Source organism: Nothobranchius furzeri, chromosome 12 (assembly GCF_043380555.1).
Source record: "Nothobranchius furzeri strain GRZ-AD chromosome 12, NfurGRZ-RIMD1, whole genome shotgun sequence".
Taxonomy (NCBI): domain Eukaryota; kingdom Metazoa; phylum Chordata; class Actinopteri; order Cyprinodontiformes; family Nothobranchiidae; genus Nothobranchius; species Nothobranchius furzeri.
Window position 1 is genome coordinate 25,556,522 of NC_091752.1, and position 23,522 is coordinate 25,580,043.

At 40.5% G+C, this 23,522-nt stretch overlaps 1 protein-coding gene across 1 annotated transcript in view; it reads left to right on the forward strand.

Moving 5' to 3' along the window:
- The first annotated feature begins 138 nt into the window (after window positions 1–138).
- Window positions 139–23,522, forward strand: part of camkmt (calmodulin-lysine N-methyltransferase) — a 153,210-nt gene continuing 129,826 nt past the window's right edge. The window contains exons 1-3 of the mRNA XM_054750223.2: window positions 139–473; window positions 2,405–2,583; window positions 2,727–2,791. Coding sequence (XP_054606198.2) covers window positions 315–473; window positions 2,405–2,583; window positions 2,727–2,791 — 403 coding nt within the window. The 5' untranslated portion in view covers window positions 139–314. The remainder of the gene's footprint in view (window positions 474–2,404; window positions 2,584–2,726; window positions 2,792–23,522) is intronic.

Sequence of the window (23,522 nt, forward strand, 5' to 3'; positions counted from 1 at the left end):
CAGCTTGATGACGTACCCTGATTTGCCAGACTAAAGTAATCACACCTCACTCCACTGAGGCTCCGCATCACACTTCCAATCGAGTACGATGGCTTCAGCAATCTACTATTATGTCTGAAACAACAATATGTACGGAAGTAAAACGTTACAGATGATTTCCACCGAGCCATAGCGTGGATCTTTTCTAGATTTTTGTATTTTAAAAGAAACCATCCTTTGTAACATAGCATCATCCCATCAGTATCAATAACTGTGACAAACAATTTGCCTGGAAGCTGTTTACAGATTAATCCAACAACAATTTTGAGGAGAAAATGGAAAGAGATTCCACCGGCTCTGCAGAAGAGCCCGAGCCGGTGTCCTGCAGGGATAACATTAGTGAAGACACCTGCACAGCTAAAACCTACACCTCTCTAGGGGGAACCTGTGGTGCGACTCCTGTTGCCCAAGCCAGATGGACTCTGTTGAGACAGGTAAATGCTGTTTTCTGATGCTTGTGTCCTAGTGAAACGCCTTTGCTTCGAAATGCTGCTTCAGAAAGATAAAGGACATTTTCTAATTATTCGGAAGTTTTTACTGTCAAATGCTTGTAATTTTATAGGGCTGCGTGGTGTTTACTGACCACATTTAAACTTTCTAACTTGTCTATAATGTTTAACAAAGTAGAACATCATCTTATTATGTAAATATGTAAAAATAAGTTGTTTTTTTAAATGTCTCACTCTCTTGAGAGTAGAAATGAATGGGGTGCCATCTGTAAAGTCAAACAATCATAACATTAGAACAATATTTTGGTTTATTTAGCCTATCATAAGAGAAACAAATGGTAGTTAAATTTTAAAGTCATATTTTGACCATGTTATTCATACATTTATAAATGTTGAAGTTCCAAACTAAACATTTAATTAGCAAGCAAACCAATTAATTTTGAGCAAAATAATTATTTTCCAAACTAAATATTTAGGTCAGAGCTAAAAATTTTGTTTGTAAAATAAATATTTAATTTGGAGCTAATTATTTAGTGACAAACTAAATATTTAGCATCAGATTAAATACTTAATTTCCAAAATAAATATTTAGATCCCTTCTAAATATTATTTACTATGAAGCTAAAATATAGACTTTGAGCTAGTTCTCAAAGTCTATATTTAGGTTTAGCCCCTAAATAAATATTTAACTGGGATCTAAATATTATAGAAAATAGAAATTCATTTTGGAGCTAACTTTTTGTTCACAAACGAAATATTTAGCTCCATATTAAATATTTAGTTAGTAAAATAAATATTTAACTCTAAATTAAATATTTAGCTTGCTAATTGAATAGTTAGTTGGGAGTTAGTTAGCGTTTATAAAAGCATGGTGAAAATATGATTTTGAAAAATGAACTCCCATTTTCTTCTCTTATGAAAGGCTAAATAACTCAGAATATTACTGTTAAGTTATGACTGACTTTACAAATGGCACCCATGAAGACGAAGGATGTGATTATACAGATTTTGCAGAGGGATGGTTAAAAAACTCATCAAAGCATTTATCATTTCACCCTGACATTGTTGATTTATATTAATTCTTAAGTAATCTAAAGTTCTCTATAATGACCATTATAAATCACATTTACGCTCATCTACACATAGTTTTCTATGATGTAATCTTTGACACATTGCTCAGTATAAAATGACAAATTGGTCAACCGTCTTCCTGCATACTGAATGAAAGTTTCACTCCACAGATATAAAAACTAAATGTTTCCAAACTTACTAGGATTTTTAAATATTTTATCTTCTAAATTCATACCTTCTTTTTCAGTTTTGTGTTTATTTGTAGGCAAAATCTTTGTTAGTGTCAAAAAGTGGTTAAGGTTTTTCTTAATAATTTATTTTATACATGGATTCTATTTTGTTGTCAGATCTAGAAATCTGTTCTCATTCGCCATCCATATTAATACATCATTTACTTTTAAGTTTACATTTGAAACAGTTTCAGAATGAAATCACATTTGTTTTGTTAACATTCACTTACTAATTTATGCTTTTCATGTGTAACTGTTCCTAAATCCAGGCTTAAAAGCCAAATGTAATAATGTAAAAAAAAAAAACTAGGATTAGGCAGATTTTACCTGTAATTTACCATTTAATTGATTTATTTTTGTTTAATTTCTTCTCCAATAGAGATGTAAAGACAACCAAATGATGGAAATCAATTGGAATCATATGTTTTTCTCTAAATAGTTTGATTTGAAGCAATGTTTTATACGTGTCATTCATATCTCTAAAACAATTCTCATTTTCATGAAAAAAATTGCTCAAGCAGGAAACCAGGGCCCATTGACTCTGCTTTGTTATAAAAAAGACAATCATCATTAAATGTGCTTCGTTGAGTTTACTAAAGTGATTCACTCTCGCAGGTGTTGCGTCAGAAGCAATCAGACAGTCCAGAGGTCAAACAGGTGTCCGTTCGCAGGTTTGCCACCTTTGACCTTTTCAGGAGGAAACAAGTTGCAGCACAAGATCGCAGCAATACCTCAGACGACCAGTGGGTGGAGTACAGAAGTGTGTACTTTCCTGAGTACAGTGCCTTCCTCAGGTACACACTTGGCACAAGTTATGATTTCACAAAACCTTAGAAACAGCCAAAGTCATAGTAGAAAATGTTCCTGTTGTGCAGCTATAATAAAATGTTTATTCATGCTAATTGTGTCCATCATCAGATATGTTTGTATTTCTCAGGGATAATCTGGGACCTCTTAGAGTCAATGAAGTACTCAACAGTTTCGACAATACCGGCAACGTCTGTAAGTTCACGTTTTATCTTATTTTTGTGATGTTTATTTTTTATTTTTATACAATAATATATCTTGCTGCTTTTGTTCCACGGTTGGTTTTCTCATATTGACGCCTGGCTTTTTTATTTTATGCATGCTGGGTGGTTGTGAGTTGTCCCTTACACTGCTGTATAACCAACAGTTGTTTTAATGCTGTAGTTTTATGATGTGTTTAAATGAAAACATAGTATCTGTGGTTTTTATCATCATGCACTCAGTCCGTATTATATGCATTCTTTAAAGCATAGTAAAGATTTTAAGGAACAACAAGTAAAATAAGATTTTACAATGATTAGAGAAAGATATTGACGTGTTTATCGGTAAAATCTTTTTTATCTTCAGTTCTTTATTGCACACAATCCTAACGGTAGCTGTTATTAATAACAGCTGGAACATGTAATCCATTTTCCTAAAAAACATCTAGAGGATCAATTCTTTTTGGAAAAGAAATAAAAACACAAAGTGATTTCTTGCCTTGTGCCACCTCAGTGCCCTTTAAAGCTGTCTGTGATTAGTTGTTCTTCATTACCTCCCGGCTCTGAATAAAGCAGTAATCATCATTAAGACGTCCTCAGTCACAAACAAGACATCTTGACGGCCTCACCCCTTCATTCACATTCCTCTTTCTCAATTTAAAATCCCTCCCCATTGCTCCCCCCATTTTTCCTCCCACCCCTCCATCCCTCTCAGCTGGAGTCATGCTTGGCCAGATGGGTAACAGAGTTCCTGACTTGGCCAATGGATTAGCACAGCCGGAGATGAGAGCATAGAGGAAGGGAGAGGAGAATAGGGGGAGAAGGTGGGTGGGCATGCCAGAGGTTGGTGTGTGTGTGTGTGTGTGTGTGTGTGAGGAGTGTATAAAGCCACTATAGCTGAGGGATCTCGTTCTTCAGACAATGGGGCAACCATCTCCCTCCTGTTCGCCATCTCATGTTTGGGACTAGTAATGCGTGAGATCAATTAGGATTGGTTGAGAGGAGGCTCTGAAAGGCCCAGAGGTGACCCTGTCAGAGCTCCGGGGTATATTTTTTGAAGCATGGGGGAGTCAGATAGAAACCTTTCTGAAAACACTCTCATCTATTTGTATTTTTGTACCATCAGAAGCTACACAGACAGGCACTAATCTACTGCTAGCCGCCATGCTAATAATCACACATTCACGTTGCCCTCCCTCATACTCTCTCCACCTTTCCTGCTGTCTTGATAATCCCCTACCCCTGAGGTGTGGACAAGCCCAAATCCTCGGGGTCCTTGTCCTCCTGAATAGCAGGCTAAAAAGCCTGGCCGGATTAACCCACCACATCCAAAATGTGTGGATTCAGCTTAAAAGTGCTACCCCCTCTCAGCAGGACCTCCTCTCTCCTGCCTTTGTGTTTGTTCCACAAGTGTGCACGTACATGAACAATATGTTGTTTCTTAAAGTGAAGATAAGCCAGAGTCAATAGTTTCATTACAAGAGCCGAGGAGGAGGCAAGGCATCTCAATTAAGATTTTAGGAAATGGAGAGTGTCCTGGGATTGGGATTGCGCTCCAAGACTTCCATTTCAATAAAGTTCCCAGTTTTACTGTCATATCAGTCTTCATTTGGACTTTATAATAAAAACAAGCACTTTTTAAAACAACTTTATTGAGAATGAATCAATAACATAAAACTCATATATAAATAAGAAGTTTCATGTAATCAAATCAGCTCTCAGAAATCTGAGACTTCTCCCTCGGATCACCCAGGTGTGTTACGGGAGGAATTCTCACAGGTCAAAGGTGACTGCCACCTGCTCTTAAACACCCCCTCATGCACACACTGGGGTCATGAAGCAGCAGTTACATTTGTAGCTCATTATATCTTTCTAATAAATAATTAAACCCCTGTCTGACTAGACTCCATCGCTTTGAACCATCTGAACTCTGAACTTCTGACCCTCCCGGTTCTGCAGCCGACGGTGGGGGCTTGTTACTGCAAGAGAGCTTTTGTTAGTGTTTTTAGGAGAACTTGTTTGCCTGCTAAGGGGTCAGGATTTGAGGATACAATACGGGCCCCTTGGGGTGGAGCGACTAAGAATGCATCACTGAATGTGCGACTGAGAGGGTTTAGAGCTCGTTGATGTGTGTGTCTTTTTTTTTATTAGATGGCTCTTTGAGCTTTGAGGTGACTCGCCAGATTCATGCTTCACATAACAAAAACTGACTTCTTTTGTTTTTGCACAAATCACACTCATTACATTACATTTAGTATCTAAGTAATAGTTGTTACTTGTTTTAGAGTTTGAAGTTGCAAATGTGTGATGGAGACTTTCCTATTTTATTTTAATAAAAAGTAAGGAAGAGTCTATTGCTTGCATGGAAAAAAGTATATAAAGTAGTTTAGAAGGATCTTTTAGCCAATCTAAAGTATGTTTCAGTGACACAGTTGTAAAAAAATGACTCATTCATTGTAGATGCCTCCTTGAATATCTGGAGGAAAAGTGTTGACGTCCTACAGTATTGATAAGCTAACAGCTAGGGTTAAAACATTTCTAAGTGCTTAAATTTTGGTATGAGCCATTATTTATTGGTGTGGTTCACTTGTCTAATCAATACATTTGTAGTGGTCTCTAGTAGGAATGAATACCTTGTAAGTCGCTCTTGGGGGGGTGGGGTGGGGGGGTGGGGGGGGGGGTGATTTACCGGTGCACCATTTCTTTGAACTAAAGGTTGTCCAAATCACAGCTGAGCTTCAGACGGCAGGTTTTGGAGTCTTATTTGCTGATTTTTGGATGTCACGCCTCACCCCTCCTTTCCACCGGAGCTGTGATGGAGCCGTCAGCAGCACGTTACTGCAGCAGCACGTCATAGCTGCTGATAGGAACCGCTGTGGTCAACAGAACCTTTTCCCCCGGAGTCGTCAGCAGCGCGAGTCGGCCGCGTCTCACGAGCAGCATGTTGCGGCTTTTATGTGCCGGTTCTATTTTCTACGCGCTACGTCTCTGAAACGGGTGAAGTTAGACATTTTTGGGTAAGAAAAGACGGGAAATCGGACGCGGAAACGGAGCGAAGCTTCCCGAGATTTTCAGAATAAAGAAACATACAGCTTTCCGGTTGCTTTACTTTAAAAAAAGGTTACTAACTGTGTGGCCCCGTGAAAAGTTATCACCTAGCTAGCGATCTCCTTTGTTTTTCAGGTCCGTATTGGCGATTATAAAACGGACAGAACGTAAAACACAAACATTTTGGAGCCATGTTGTAGTTATCTCCTGCTTGTTGTTGTGTTTACTGACAAAGTCACTCGTGTGACTTCGTGCTCCTTTGGTGACAGTTGCTCCCCTGCTGCTTCGCGTCTCTGGTGGGAAGAGCCAAGCAGCAGCTTACGCGAGCAAGACGTGCTGCTGCAGTAACGTGCTGCTGACGGCTCCTGTGGAAAGGAGGGGTCAGATTGGATAACAGCAACACGACTCTACAACTGACTTGTAACGATGTTTTATCTCCACAAATAACTTAAGCCTGGAAGAGATTCTGTAGTGTGGTGGTGTTGCTAATGCTAACCGTTAGCATAAAGTAGCCCAGGCGTTCTCTGCTGATTCAGCCTTCCCCATCATGCGTCAAGATTGGTGAGTCCATGAATGCTAATTCACAGTGTGACGTAGATCTGTGAGGATTTTCATATCCTAGAGTTTCACTGTCTATTTTCTATCAGAAGCTAATGCAGGAGGTTGTTGTAGGAGACCATTTTCATGCTCAGCCTGCATGAAAAACTGTGATTGATTATAATCAGAAATAATCATTAAAAATGGTTTTCGGTCGACCACACTCTTTAACAACAAAACTCTGCTGCTTTTTTTATAATGCACAAATATTTTAATGTAATTCAATAGTTAATTACAAATTTGAATTTCACAAGTACTTCCTGAGTTTCTGGAGGTCAGTTCCAAAGGTAATTACTTCATCATTTCTGCTAGAATTTCATATAAATACAATTTCTGTAGATAAAAACAAGCGAGACAAACTTAATGGCAGGTTATAAAGTAACATTCATGTGAATTATTGTGTATTTCAGGAGGGTGGAGCTGTTTGGAAACAAAAGCAATTTGCTTTGGAGTTGAGTGCATAGACAGGATATAAGTGGTATGTTGCTGCCAACTTAGCACTGTTGTAATGTCTCACATGCAGTATTATTTTGAAGTCTTTTGTTGCTGTCATGTTCTCATTACATGGTTAATATGGTAAAAAAAAAAAAAGAAAACTACCACCAGACTCCACCGCATATTTACATTTCTAATGACCATAGAGTTCCTCATGAGGCAAATCTCGGAGATTTGATCTGTAATTTGACAGCGGCTGTACAGTTTGATGCTCTCAGACTTTCATTGAACATTAACGTTCACTGAACAGAGGCTGTTCTAGAAGCTTTTAAAAATGAGTAAGCTGGTGCTTACAACTTTGATATGGAAACACACCTCAGTATGACCAAATTATTGCTTTAAGGTTGGTGTTTCAGTAAAGATTTGGGCTAAAAGAGTAGCTGTTTGGTTAGAATCAGCTGCTGGAAGTGATTGTAACTAAATATCTTCTGAAGGGATGAAAACACGGCTTTGTGTGTGTGTGTGTGTGTGTGTGTGTAATGAAGAGCCAAGCATCCTAATGAAGCCTAATAGAGCCTTCTTCACTACAGCTGTCATCGTGCGAATGGCTACCAGCCTTTCAGCCTCTCAGTCATCCCTATTATCTCCCGCCGACTTCACCTATCACCCCCGCTGCTAAATACTATAAGCTCTGACTGCCTGAGTGTTGAGAGGCAGCGTGGTGGGGAGCTGATCATTTCTTTGTGTATCTCATGTAGTGCAGGTATGGGGACTGTTTTCGCCAGGCGGGTTTATTTGCAAAGAATAAACACCCCTGTATCGTATCAAATAAGTCGTCTTGCACACGTGGAAGTGTTGTTTTACTTTTTGTTGACACGTGAGATCAGTGGAGCTGTGTTTTAGCTGTTTTAACGTTTTGCTTTTTATACAGTATTTTGTATTAGTGTCAAAGCGATTATGTGTGTGTATGTGCATAATTGAACATGTGTGTTGTAATAGGTCCCCCCCCCCCCCTAGTCTTCCCTTGTGCCAGGCCTTTAGCACAGCCCTGTTTGCATAATTATGCTAATTCATTGTGCCATAGTGCTAATTAGACCTTGTTAGACAATAGTGCTAGACTGGGAGCTGGCAGGCGTACACACACATATGCAGCCGCGCGCTCTCTCAGACTGTTGTGTCAATGACAAGATTTGTGGTCCCCCTCTGCGCTGTTTATAACATGCATTTTATAGAAATCACTCTCCACTAGTGGGCTCCGGATTGAGCTTAGGTGTCTCGTACTATTTTGATTTGAACTAGTGGAACAAAGTCGATGTGAAGAGAGAAAATCTCATTAGCTTTAACAAAATAAAAAAAGAAAGCATAAAATCGGTGCAGTTAATGCGACATATCAGGGTTTATAAAGAACAAAAGTAGCACTGATTCCAGTTTTGAAGACCAATGCCAATTTCTGATTCTTGCACAGTTCTGACCTGCTTTTACCGATTCAGGCCTTTTATCTCTGATTATAATCGATCTCTCTGAGTTTTTCATGCAGGCTGAACATGAATATAGTCTCCTACACCTATCTCCTGCATTAGCTTCTGATAGAAAATAGACGGTGAAACTCTATATATACATTGTCACTTAACATTCATGGATTCACCCGTCTTGAATCGCGACGGGGAAGGTTATTATTGTTTTCACGTCCTGGAAACAACAGAGAACATCTCGGCTAGTAGCTAACAGTTATCATTAGCAACTCCACCACACAGCAGATATCCTCCAGGCTTGTGTTATTTGTAGAGATAAAACACTACGTTGCAAGTCAATGATAGAGTTGCTTTGCTATTATCCAATGTAAGACAGGATGTCAAAATATCAAGAAATAAGACTCCAAAACCTGTCGCCTGAAGCTCAGCTGTGATGTGGCTCACTTCAATTCCTGGAAATGGTGCACCATTGTTTTTTTCCCCAGAGTACAAATTTCAAGGCATTCATTCCTATTAAAGACCACTGCAAATGTATTGATGAAATGAGTGTTCAACACCTTAACCCCCCCCCCCCCACACACACACACACACACACAATAAACAGAGTATAATAATTTAAAGTGACAGTGTGTATTTTTCCTCGTTATAGGAGGCAGTAGATACCTAAATTGTTGCAAGCAAGCTGTGTTTTTGTGTGGGAGTAAGACCTTATCAACGGATGTCCATTAGGGTCAAAAAGCCCTGAGGGAGTGCAATCTTCAGCAAAATAACAAGCCCATCAGATTCCCTTTCATTAATGGCAATGAGTGGAGAGGTACATGTGTAAAACAACAACGTTTATGAATGGTAAAAGATTTGTAACAGTTTGTTACAAATCAGTAAATGCATTTTGTGCTCAAGGGCTCCCGTAGAAGGAAACGTGGTGTCTAATTTGGCGTAGCCCTGAGACTTAGACCCGATCCCATGTATTTTAGACCTGCTTTTTATGGTTGTATCTTATAGTCGCCAATATTTTTCAACAACTGGGCATCATTTAATTCATTTTTAACAACATTTTGATGGATGTTTCCAGAAATGAATGATAGAAACTACACATTGTCCCTTTAAAGAATTCAGATCAATAAAAAAGTTCTGATGCTGGGAAGGAAAGTAATTGATCTTTTCTAGATATATGTTTTCTAGAGTGAATTAAGGCTTAGCAACGGTGCATTCACAGACCAAAAGAAAAACATTTGTAATTTGCTACTTTCAGTCACCAACTAACTTTTTGGTGCATCTCTACAAAAATAAAACATTTTTTCTACTTTGATGTAAAGTTTAATATATAAACTTGGATTCAATTAAAAATTAAACCAACAATCTTTAATAATAAATACAATATCTCACTTGCATTCAGTTGCTGGTGAACTTGATGTGATCAAATTATGTTTATGACAAGCTACCCTTAAATGGGAAGTGATTTTGTTGGTTGTGATTAATTGGAAGCTGGACACATTTTCTTGTCTCAAAAGACAATAAGAAACGGTTCTGCTAACATGTCTCGGATAACCCAAATGCACTAAACAAAGTCCAATTAAAGTCAGTTTTGTATTTTTGCTATTGTATGCTCGGTACAGTTGGGTAAAAATGACAGACTGAAAATGCTCCAGCTAATGTTTGAGAGCATTTTTAGCCAAAGCCATAGCGATTGTTTCTAGGTCTATAATTTAGCCGCAAAACATAAAAGACAGTCACACAGTAAGTGGATGTGGCTTTTAATCTATGTGTACACATGTGCAGTAGTGTGTGTGTGTGTGTGTGTGTGTCACTTTGTGGCACAGGAGTGGGGGTTGGTGATATTGTAAGCAAGACTTGAGTGGCTTGAGGGCACTCTGAAGGAGTCGCTGGTTGACTTAATTGGAAGTAATAGATTTTTGCTTGTGCAGCCTTGTCTTCTCCACCCGTGTACCGGAGGAAACAAGAAACTAAGATTTGCCTGAAGTCCTGTTGGCTGCTAGAAGCCTCTCGACACTCGAGAACTAAGCGTTTGCCACTCTGGGCCTGTATCTAAGTGACGCTAATGTGCAGATGCAGACAGAAATGCTTGTGCACGTGCATGTTGATGTTCTCTGCAGTTAACTTATTGTGACTTGAGCAAAAAATAAAATAAAATAAAGATTGGAGGTGAGTTGCTGGGTGTAGCTTTTCTCAGGGAGTCCTTTTTCCTTTTCTAGTGGGCAGCTGATTATCTGAATTTGTGCCAGACTGAGAGTTGTGTGTGCGTGTTGCGAACTATTACCGGTAAGCGGTGAGGATTAAGTTCAGGAAATGAGTAGAGCGTTAAAGGCTACTTCCCTGCCCAGTGCTCTCGCATTGTCGCCGCTGCTAATGCTCAGCTAATTACAAGGACATACTTTAACAGCAAGCTCAGCTATAAGCTTCATCTCCCTCCACTTCATTCTTCTTTTTCTTCGGTTACCCCTCCACCTTAGAATTTGGGAGGTGAAGTGAAAGAGAGAAAGAAAAAGAAAGAGTAATAACAGGTCACCCTCCTCCTTAAAAGCTCTCCCTCCCTCTGGACGGATATAATTATTGGATTTTTCTCCATTTAAGTCACCCAACCCCAACGTGCCCCTCCTAGCAGTGTCTAGTCTGAGCCCAGCATAGGAGGGTAAAGTCCTAACACCTTCACAAGGAAACAGTGTTTTAGAAGATCAGCAGTTAGATCTTTTGAGTTTTTGTAAATGCTTTATATCACTCACCTATTCTATCTCACTTATCTCACATATTTAGATAAAATTAAGATTCAGTAGGAGGCCTGGAGCAAATTGGTGCCTTAAAATGTCATTAGTTGCTATGCTAGCTCTCAGCGTAATCTTTGCAAGATATTTTTTCTGTGCATTTTCAGAATTACAGCTTTACAGACTCAAATGTAACAATTTCAAACCTATAAAACTTAAAAATGTTATAGCATTTACTCTTGATTGCGGACTTCCAGGCTCCCTCTTGTATAGAATCTTTTGCATTAGCCCTTTTTACGTCATCTCCAGCAGTCACAATAATGGGCACCACTTTGAAAGTAACCACAGAGTCGTGCATCAGACGGGTGCACATTTACTTAATAATGCACATATTTTCAAATTGCTGCTTCATAAATTGGACTCAGAACATCGCCGACAAACCTTAGGGGGTTTAGATTAGCCGTGTGTGTATTCGGCTAGCTTGTGCATGTTATAAATGCACATTCATGTTTTGTGTTTACCATGAATGTATGCATGAATGTGCTGAGTGTGCTTCCATTAGAGAGCGATTAGTGTATGGTAGTTAATTTGGCTCCCCTCCTGCTTATACACATCAAGTGCACCATTGTGCTCTTCCAGTAGCAAGAGTGCTTGAGTGTGTTTGTTTATGCACGTGCAAATCTGTATGTGTAAATCCCTAATGATGTTTTAAAACAAATAGATGATTAATGTGATTAGTGTGTTGGTTGGAAGTGGAGCAGCTATGGTAAATGGCCACGTGGTCATGTGGGACTAGGCTTTGGCTTCTCTCCAAACAGTAGCCTTTGTGCAGCAGTGCTTTCCCATCTTGGTTCTGTTTTACAAATACTAATTTAGCAAAAAGATTAAATAAGGGATGTTATTTTGATATCTACTTAAATGCTTCTTTCCATCCACCTGCCTGAAGATGGCAAAGGACCCTCAAAAATACTGTACTTGATTGCATTAAAGAACACCATGGGGTTAGTGGTACCTTCTCATGAGATTTGATGACATCTCTGGAAAGTCCCATTAGTCATCATCATCACACTCTGGTGAAATTGCATTTCCACATTTGACCCATCCCTGTTGGGAGCGGTTAGCTACAGCAGTGGCTGCGCTCTGGGACTACTCAACTCTACTCAACTCAACTCAGCCTTTATTTATAAAGCACCTTACAGTCACGAGCATGCCACCAAGGTGCTGTACAACAAAAGAGTAAAACAATAAAACACATAACACTACAGACATGATTAAAACCACAAATGAGAATTACAAAATATAAAACATTAACAATTGCTAACCCACAGAATTAAAAGCCAGATCATAAAATTAGGTTTTCAGCCTCATTTTAAAAACTGCTACTGATAGAGAGCCCCTAAAAGTTAGGGGCAGTGCGTTCCACAGTTTCGGACCCGCAACAGAGAATGCCCTGTCCCCTCTTAACTTTAGCCTAGCCTTAGGAGCCACAAGCAGCAGCTGGTTCTCAGAGCGGAGTGACCGGGCTGGAGCATATGGCTGCAGCAACTCCGCCAAATAGGCTGGAGCCACACCATTCAGCGCCTTAAACACCATTAAAAGAAGTTTAAAACAAATTCTAAAATCAACAGGCAACCAGTGGAGAGCAGCCAAAATTGGTGTCAATTGTTCATGCTTTCTTTTGCAGTCCAAGAATCTAGTTGCAGCATTCTGGACAAGCTGCAATCGGGTTACAGTACCCTTACTTGCACAGGGTATCTGCAGGTTTAAGGGAGCCAAATTTAAGACTTTTTAAGACCCTTTTTAAGGCCACTTTGACTAAATTTAAGCAATTTTTTAAATTAAATTTAAGCAATAATTTCCAGCTATTGCCTGGAATCGGTGCTAACCACGTCACAAACGTGGGATTAGCCATCCAGTTAGCATTAAACTTGCACTTCCCCATGGTGCAAGCTCCCACTAGCTTAACCAGCTAATATGCTCATCTAAAAATAGCCCCCTTTCACAACCAGTGGAATGTGTACGGTTCCGGTTACGGCAACATCATACACAAAAAATGCTGAACACTAACTATAAATTCACGAAAATTTTATAGTAATAAAAGAATTTTGTTTATTGGGTTTTTGGTGATTTAAGACCTTTGGAAACTGTATTTAAGGATTATTTGTCATTTTTAAGGATTTTTAAGGCCTTAAATTTGGAAAAGCAAATTTAAGACTTTAAGGACCCGCGGATACCCTGTTACACCAAATAAAACTGAATTACAATAGTCGAGTTGTGAGGTAATAATGTAGCCAAATGTCTTAAATGATAAAATGAAGAGGATACTACAGTACCCACATGAGCATCCATGCAGTATGCACTGTCCATCTTCACGCCAAGGATGACTGCGGAAACACCCAGATAGGAGTTCAGTTCACCGCAGTCTACGTTGGAAAAATCAAAACGTCCACTCAGTCCAAACAACAGTGCCTCTGTTTTTCCCCATTGAGACACAGGAAGTTTTTTGCCAACCATATCTTAATTTCTGCCAAACAATCCAAAAAATTTTTTATTGTGTGGTCACCGGTGCCATCTAGAGGTAAGTGCAATTGGCAGTCGTTGGCAAAGAGATGGAATCCAATTCCAAACTTTCGTAGAATGTCACCCAATGGGAGAATATAAATAGAAAACATCAAGGGTCCCAGTATTGAACCCTGCGGTATCCTCCAAGGCAGATGTGAGAAGCCCGATGAGAAACCACCCATCCTTGGTGATTTAACCCCCCAATCTGACCCCTTAAAGCTGGAAGGCGTTGGATGCCTCTTTTAAAGTCTTCGATATGAGCCAACCAGGATTTGAACCCCAATCTCCCAGGCCCAGGGCCACTGAAAAGGACACTCATAAAGTCCCCAGCCCAAATCCAGAAGGCCTTGATGCTTTATTGCTATGCTAATCAGATAGTACCAGATATTGCTGAACGGCTACAGGCTACTGAGCTTTTTTGATGCTGTTTTGGGTTCTTGGCACAAACTTTTAAGTATGACCAAAACAAAAGCAGAAGTTACTTAAAAGGAAAGAATTTTACTAAACATTTTCTTCAAAATTATTTGTTTTTTTTTCCGCCTTTTTTCCTCCATGCCGACAGAAAGAAAAAGTCTATTTTAATAGTCAAAACTTTACAGAACAAAGCCCACTTCTTAAGAACATTTGTTTGTAGCATATTAGGGCTGAGCGGCAAGGCCTAAAACCAATATCACTGTGTGTATTGAGGACTGAAGCTCAATAATGATAAATGGGCGATAACTACATGTATGCGCAGAAACATAAGTTGTCCACTAGATGGGCTGTTGCGTGTATTACGTTGAGTCATGTCATGTGACTTGAGGTGGTACAGCTTCCTAAAAGGACATGAATGTCGCCAACCTACATACATCTTTCCATTTTTTTAACTACCAAATTTATTGACAGTGGAAAAAAGATATCAGTTAGTTAGAAATTTACATAACGAAATATTTTTGATGTATTGCCCAGCTATATAGCATATTGTTGTCCAAATTGTACCTAATTAAGTATCTAAGATTTAGTCTGAACTCAAAACATATGTTTTGTATGTGTCTATGCATTGCAATAATTATGCACAATAACTGAAAATGGTCAATAAATGAATAATTTGTACATGAATTTGTCAAAAGCCCTTTAGTGAGGCAGTGCAGCTGCTTGTCAGCATCCAGCCTGTCACCATGCTGTTTTTGAAGTGACTAATGTGTTGGCTATTTAGCTAAGGAGCCACTAACTTGCTTTGTGACTCACTGTACAGCTTTAATGCACAAACTGCTAAAGTCACTTCTTCACTCTGTCAGTCTCTCGCTGTCTGGAGACCCTTTAAATAGCCCCACAGGGGCTTTTAACTGTCAGTTGGCTGTGCTAATGCTAGGTGTTGACGGTAATTGATGTGCTACATGCTAATGTTAGCAAGTGCAAGCCTCTGAGGGGAAGTTAACTGATTTTCAAGTGGGCCCCCCGAGAAACGGCCCTAACCACTAACGGCTGCAGCGTCTCTACGGGGCTCCAAGCTGAGCAGATTAAAGCTGCAGAATTACGCTTTCACTTTGTTCCACTAAGTTTAATGTTTTAGAACTTTATCTGAATCAAACTCTGCATTTTTGCTTCCAGGAGTATTAAAATACTAAAGCATAAATAGAAAAGTGTCTGCAAGGTTTGGGACTTCTTATTCAGCACAATATAGTGAAAATTTTTTATGTATTGATAACCTGCAATATGAGCTCAGTTGACTTTTGATAAGTGCGCGCACACACACACACACACACACACACACACACACACACACACACACACACACACACACACACACACACACACACACACACACACACACACACACACACACACACACACACACTTCTTACTGCGTCTCTATCTGCCCACAGCAGGCCATGGCGCCACACACTTTTGTGCTTGCCCACCGAGGCTGAAACAGACTCTCTTTGACTCTTTTTCTGTCGCTCATGAATGCAGCGAAAATTGAGAGGAGAGAGAAGAAAAGCCATTAGATGTTGTAACTAAGACTGGAGATAGATCATTATAAAATCAGCTAGTTTCATTTAACTTTGAGGATTCGGTCTTACATTAGAGAGATTTTTTATTGCTTCTGTAAACTAAAATACACTTTTGATCATCTCAAATGTTAGTAGCACTAATTTTAGTTGTTAGTTGTTTTTCATACTAACAGCAACTGAAATCAAGCGCAAAATATGTTTTTATGTTGTATGAAAGGTTTAACGTATTAACAAAAATGTCATAAACAGGGAATCTGCTTCTGTGAAATAAGGATATTTTAATAAAAATGATTTCAGAAAGTAATTTGGACCAAAATGTAAATTTCTTTGCAGAACATGAAAAAAAAGTGGTGATGGTTTAAATCCAGTTTGAGTATAGCTCAGCCGAGCATCAGCTTACTGAGTCAGTGCTGCAGTTTCTAATTTACGTGTGTCGTCGCTAAAATCTCCCTTTTCCAGACTGTGATGCACCTCTTCCGTCCCACTCGCCTTCCTTCTTGCTCTCTCCACCCACCAGTGATTGCACAATCTACCATTTCAGCCTCAATCATAACAGCCCAGATTCTGTACCAGTGTGTGACCCCCGCCGATCTACACACACACAGATGTGAGCACGTGTCCTCGAGGAGGGATTCAGTCAGAGCTTTTATGCTGCTTTCCCAAGTGGCTGTTTGCAAGCGCAGCCACAATGGAGGGCCTAATGTGGATTTGTTTGGAGAGCTGGTTAATTGGAGTAGGATGCTCTAATTGGGCCTCTTTCATGGTGTGTGTTTGCACTTGTTTAGGTGTGTGTATGTCACCTGGCCTTTGTTTGGACTGTGTGTGGGAAAACATTTGCTCAGCTATACACCACACGAACACACACATAGACACACACACTCAAAAGAGGTGTGAAGTACCAGAAGCAGAGAATGGGACAGAAACTGAGAGGGGAGGATTCATGTTGTAATAAGTACAAATGACTGTATGTGCACGGTCTCCTGCATAACTTATGTGTGTGCTTGTTATTCTTCACGCTCTTCTGTTTTTGTGTGTGCCATCCCCCAGTTGGGGGTGCTGTAAGTCTTTGCATGACTCTGCTATTGTTTAGTGTGTGTTAGTGAGTAAATCTCTGCCAATTTCCCTTTTAACATCTGTGCTGTGCCAATTCAGGCTGGACACTGATATGGTCTATGCTTTGGGTTTTGCAGACGCTCATTTTCTGTTTAACACTGATGTTACTTTTGCCCATGTCAGGTTCATTGGTGAGGCTCAGTCCTGCCTTCCTGTACCGTATGCTGGTGTCCTATAGACATCAAACACCAAGTAGCCCCCATTTCTGAATCTTGTAGAATCTTAAAGGGGCACCACAGAACAACATAAATCATCTCTACCTATTAGAGCCCACTGATTCTGCAAATTAGTGATGCACCAATATAACATTTTTGGCCCGATATGATATCCAAAAAGTAAGATCACTGTTATGGCCAATAACTGATAAACTGATATTAATACTTCTAAAATCAGCAGATTTTGTATAGAATGAAAATTATTAAAGCTGAATTAACGTTATTATGTACACACACACCACACACATTTACGCTTCTGAGATGACTGTATTCATTGTCACACTACTAAAAAAATACACATCACCCCATCACCCTCTGAATCAGATAAACAAATGGAGACAAGATGGAAAAAATATCAGTTGTTAATATCAGCCCAGTTTTATTTATCAGACCGATACCGATATTGATGCCGATATGTTGTCCATCCCTACTGCAAATGTTTCATACATTTAGGATTATACCAAATTATTTGAGGTCTTTCTATGTAATCTTAAAGGTGTTGAACACTTGTTTATTCAGTACATTTGCAGTGGTCTCTGGTAGGAATGAATGCCTTGCAAGTCGTACTCGGAGGTTGGAGTAGGGGTGGGGGTGGATAAAGTCCAGAAGTACCTGGATAAGGATGGACAAGTCTTCTGCGGCAGGGAGTGGAAGCAGACAGCAGGATTTGGAGTCTTACCTCAGCTTTCCACAGGAGCTGTCAGCAGCACGTTACTGCAGCAGCACGTCATAGCTGCTGATAGGAACCGCTGTGGTCAACAGAACCTTTTCCACCGGAGCCGTCAGCAGTGCGAGTCGGCCGTGTCTCAGGAGCAGCATGTCGCGGCCCTTACGCGTCGGTTCTATTTTCTACGCGTGATGCCTCTGAAACGGGTCAAGTTGGACATTTTTGGGGAAGGAAAGACAGGAAATCGGACGCGGAAATGGAGCGAAGCTCCCGAGATTTTCAGAATAAAGAAATGTACTTCCTTCCGGTTGCTTTACTTAAAAAAAAAGTTACTAACTGTGCGGCCCCGTGAGAAGTTATCACCTAGCTAGCGGTCTCCTTTGTTTTTCATGTCCGTATTGGCGAGTATAAAACGGACAGAACATAAAACACAAACCTTTTGGAGCCATGTTGTAGTTTTCTCCTGCTTGTTGTTGTGTTTACTGACGAAGTCACTCTTGTGACTTCGTGCTCTGTCGGTGACAGCTGCTCCCCTGCTGCTTCGCGTCTCGTGGGAAGGGCCAAGCAGCAGTTTACGCGAGCAAGACGTGCTGCTGCAGTAACGTGCTGCTGACGGCTCCGGTGGAAAGAAGGGGTTAGGCCCAATCCATCCCAATCCCAATACTCACACTTTCCCAGCCGGTGGTGGGAGTGCATAGAGTGTCCCGATTCTCAAGTGTGGAAGGTGACCACACCTCTTTTGCAACTTTTATCCACATTTGGCCCAAGTCTGCATCAATGCGGACTTTGGGTAAGGGTGTTGCCCACAATCCATTCCTGCATGGGAATTTTAAGAAAAAGGCGACGCAATGGCTGTTTGCTCTGCAACATGGATGTTTCATCTCAACAAATAACACAAGCCTGGAGGAACTTCTGCTATGTGGTGGAGTTGCTAATGTTAACGGTTAGCTTCTGCTAGCCAAGGTGTTCAATGCTGTTTCCTGGACGCTAAAACAACAACAGCCTTCCCCGTCACGAACAAAGATGTGTGAGTCCAATCAACCACTTGACGTAGATCTGTCAGACTTTTCTAATCTGAGATTTTCACCGTTTATTTTCTATCAGAAGTTAATGCAGGAGATAGGTGTAGGAGGCTATTTTCATATACAGCCTGCATGGAAGTCTCAGAGTGACCCATTGTAATCAGAAATAATAATTAAATTTTTTTTCTTTTTCAGTGTTCCACACCTTAAAAGATTAAATTAGATCTGTAACCCCAAACACAAACGCAGAACTACCAAATGACGCATTTTGATGTTTTATCCCAAACCAAGAAACTTGTGAAAGTTTGTTTGTTGAACTTGCAGGAATACTGATCCCACTCATTTCCTCTCTGTGTTTATTCTCAAACTATAAGATTACATAAGGATAAGGATTACATGACATTATAAGGATTGCGTTATCAAAGAAAATAATCAACATCAATTCAAAATTCTTTTAAAGAGGTATTTGCTCGCTGAACAGCTCCATGATCCTAATGGAAAATTATTTTGGTATTTATAATTATTTTGAAATTTAATCAATAAAGTTCTGGAGTCTTGGTATCATTACAAAACAAAATCGTCCGTCCATCCGTCCGTTCATTCATTCGTTCGTTCATTTTTGGCCACTTATTCGGGGTCGGGTCGCGGGGCCAGTAGTCTAAGCAGGGAGGCCAAGACTTCCCACTCCCCAGCCACTTGGACCAGCTCCTCCGGGGGAATCCTAAGTTGTTCCCTGACCAGCCGTGAGACATAGTCTCTCTAGCGTCCTGGGTCTTCCATTAGGACAGGCGTGGGGAACCCTGGTCCTCGAAGGCCAGTATCCTGCATGTCTTTGCTCCAACACTTCTGATTCAGCTCATGAAGCTCTGCAGAAGCTTGTTAATCACCTGCTGATTGAAATCAGGTGTGATGATGCAGGGTTGAAACTAAAATATGCTGGATAGTGGCCCTCGATGGACCAGGGTTCCCCACCCCTGCTTTAGGACTTCTCCTGGAAAACCTCACCAGGGAGGCATCCAGGTGGCATCCTAATCAGATGCCCTAGCCACCTCAGCTGGCTCCTGTCGATGTGGAGGAGCAGCGGGTCTACTCCGAGTTTCTCCCAGATGACCGAGCTTCTCGCCTTATCTCTAAAGGAGAGCCCAGCCATATTGTGGAGGAAACGCATTCTGGCCGCTTGAATCTGCAATCTCATTCTTTCGGTGAGAGTAGGAACATGGATCGACCGGTAAATCGAGAGCTTTGCCTTCTGGCTCAGCTCTCTCTTCAGCTTGACAGGTCGGTACAGCACCTGCAGTACTTCAGATGCAGCACCAATCCGCCTATCGATCTCATGCTCCATTTTTCCCACATTCGTGAACAAGACCCAGAGATACTTAAACTCCTCGTCCCTGACCTGGAGAAGGCATTCTACCCTTTTCTGACTCAAGACCATGGCCTCGGATTTAGAGGAGCTAATTCTCATCCCAGCTGCTTCACACTCATCTGCAAACCGCTCCAATGAGAGCCGGAGATCACGTTCTGATGAAGCCAGCAGGACCCACATCATCTGCAAAAAGCAGAGACCTGATCCTCAGGCCATCAAAATGGATGCCCTCCACACCTTGGCTGCGCCTAGAAATCCTGTCCATAAAAGTTATGAACAGAATCGTTGATAAAGGGCAGCCTTGGCGGAGTCCAACTATAACTGGTAATGAGCTTGACTTACTGCGGCAATGCGGATCAAGCTCTGACACCAGTCATACAGGGAACAGCCTGTATCAGAGGGCCTAGTACCCCATACTCCCGGTGTACCCCCCCCAGTTGGCCCCAATCAAAACAAAATCAATAATGTATAAACTAGGTTCTGTGTGTTTGATGTCTGTTTTATGTATATGTATTTTTATTTTGATTGTGATTTTTGTGAAGACAGAAATGTAAATATTGTATGGCAACGTTTCTGATAACTCCAAGAAGACTAGCTGTTTTTGATACAGCTAATGGCGATTTAAATAAAAGATAAAAAAGATGAGAACGGATTTTATAATAATGGTTTGAAATAAAGTAAAATAATAGCTGAAAAGAACTTGAAAACACACTATTACTTTACCATTTGAATGCGTTTAAAGTACCTACTTCTATCATAAAATTCAAATTCTAATGATTTAAAGTACATTTTAAAAAAGGAAAACACAATTGGTAAATAACAAAAAGGATTAAATGAAGGAAAAGTATTTCTAAACATTGTTTCCATCTTCTTCCAGTCTTTGGTAAACAACTTTTTTCTTTCTTTAAACTTTAATTTTTTTCTGACCTCGTTTAGGAAACTCACCATCCATGGTGGTGTGTGAGAGTGTGTGTGTGTATGGGTGAAATACGTGATGTGCCCTAAATGGACCACAGGCCTAAAGCCAATCAATGATTACCATTCAAGCTCGTTCTCATTCTGCAAACACACACACACACACACATACTGTACACCACAGCGCTTTGCTGATCAATTAGAAATAAGTGTCATTTACTTTAGCCTGTCCGCTAAAGGACGCAGACGGAGCCAGGCCGGCTCTGCCTCCATCTCTTTTTATACATTTGTGTTCTGCATTTATTTTCCGTTGTCTTGCGTCATGAGACCAGATGATCTAATTTTTTGTGTGTATTTGTGTCTTATGTCTGCTTGCAGGGTTATTTTAATGGATTAGTAACCATTCTGAGATGAGAGGCTGAAGTTCTCAAGCAAGGCAATCAGATCACTTAGGAGACTACTTGGTCTATGTCCTAAAGGGTCCTGCCTCTCCTTGTCTTTCTAGTATCCTTTAATGCTCCTCTCCAGCACACACAACCCCCCCGAGCAGCCATGGCCATCACCCCTTATCTCCTCCCTCTGCCGCTGCTCTTCCCTACTACCTCTGTCCTTTACCTCCATGGGGAAAGAGGACAAGGTCATGAAGATAAACATAGAAAAGTGAAAGTGGATGAGAGAGACACACACACAGAGCTGAAATGAACCATATCATTTGGACATTAGCCTCCGGGCAGCTGTGGTGAGAGGCTCGCTAGCCTAGCGGATAATGCCCAATTGTGTCTGAGGCTTTATTTAGCTATAGCTGCCTTTGATGAGCCATTACTGGAAAAATGAAAAGCTGGTAATGCAATGCTGCCTGGGAGGGTGGCCGTCTCGCTATTCATGCACGTGTCTGAATGTGTGTGTAGACACCGATTTACCTACCCAACACTGGTCTAATGAAGTGTGCAATGACCAGTAAACCCTAGGGACTGATTTAAAGTTTAGTTTTTAGAGAGATCGGGAGAGTTTGTCCCTCAGGGATCACAAGCAACTCAAGTTTGATAAAAATTTGGGTGAAGTCTAAAACAGAGCAGGAGCAGAGCAATGGCACTGTTTAGATGTAATACGAGTTATTAAGTTATAAACGGTTGGTTTTAGCAAAGCTCTGCCCACGCCCGTTCCGACAAAATACTTTCCTACAACAGCGTCTTTGGCAAGTTTGCTGTTGTGTCGGTTTTTATAGTCCAGTGGTTTGAGTGCCTGCCTTTCTCATTTTGCCATGAGGCGACGCGGGTTCAACTCCCGGTGGTGTTGCTGGTAATTTATTTAGCCAGCTGAAGCAGATTTCATTTATTTATATTGTAGTTTTATTGATCATTTTCTCCCAAAATATTTTGAGTGTGTTAAGAACTTTAAATGTGGTCATCTCCAAGCAGCATTTTATTTGATGTGCTCACCTCACATGGACTCACACGGGCTAAATAAACAAAGAAAGTAAAAATAACAGATTAGTCCTTACTTTTTAAACAGTTTATCAATAAATGGTTGAAAACATTTTACTGGTAAGTGTAGAAAAAAATATATTACTGCCGCGACCAGAAGGCAAACCAATGCAAATCTACATGCTGGCTTGTCACTCTAACGACTGGATCACTGAATCTGTTATGAAATAATAGCCGCCAAACACACATATCCAGTGCTGGCCATTACATGCATATTGTAGACAGGATGCATGGTGTTTAAGGCGATGTTTTGTCCCCAATGCAGAAGTTATTTGTCAGAATATCAACAGAATATCCAGGTTTCAGAACAGAGACCAGACCAGATTCAGGAGGAGGAGAAATACCTGGTGATGCAAGTGGGCTACTTTCTCCTTGATGCAGGAAAAATCTTTACGTCGACCGAATTGAAGCTGAGGCAGGAAAATGCATGAATGCAGCCAAAACAGGGTTTGGGGGTATTTTCTCATGAGGAACTGACAGTATAACATGGTAAAAAGCTCTAAAACGTGGATTTTCTAATATATGGCCCTTTAAATGAAAACATTTGATTTAACCCAAAAGGGCTTTAGGCAGGACTAATCATACCAACCAAACACCAGCCCGCCTGTCGGCTAATTCCCGTTGAAACGAGCTGGGAAACCCTGATAGAGCTGCAGCTGCACCGTTGTTCGGTTTGCTGTGAAAAGTTTTAGTTAATAGTTTAATTCACTCTGAAAACGTGTCCAGCAGTTAATGCACCAATAGGAAATGTGAACATGTCCATATGAACGTAACACCTTAAAAACCAATATATTTTAATCACAGATATGATTTTTTCAAATAAACACAATTCAAGAGTGCAGTAATGTCTGCTGTGGTTAAGATGTTTGGGCCTTTTGCTACTTTTGTTTTCTCTTGCATGCAGATTCACTGACATCTACCATAGATGTAATGTACATTCAACACTGTGTAAGCGTGACCACACAATCTACATTGCTTCCCTGCTTTAGCTAGACATCATTATTACCGTCACTCGCCCACTATCATTCTAAGTAGCCAAGCCCCTACCCCGTCCGCAAACATCCATTCAATTGACCACAAGATGGCAGTTCTTACTATCGTTACTACAGATACTTC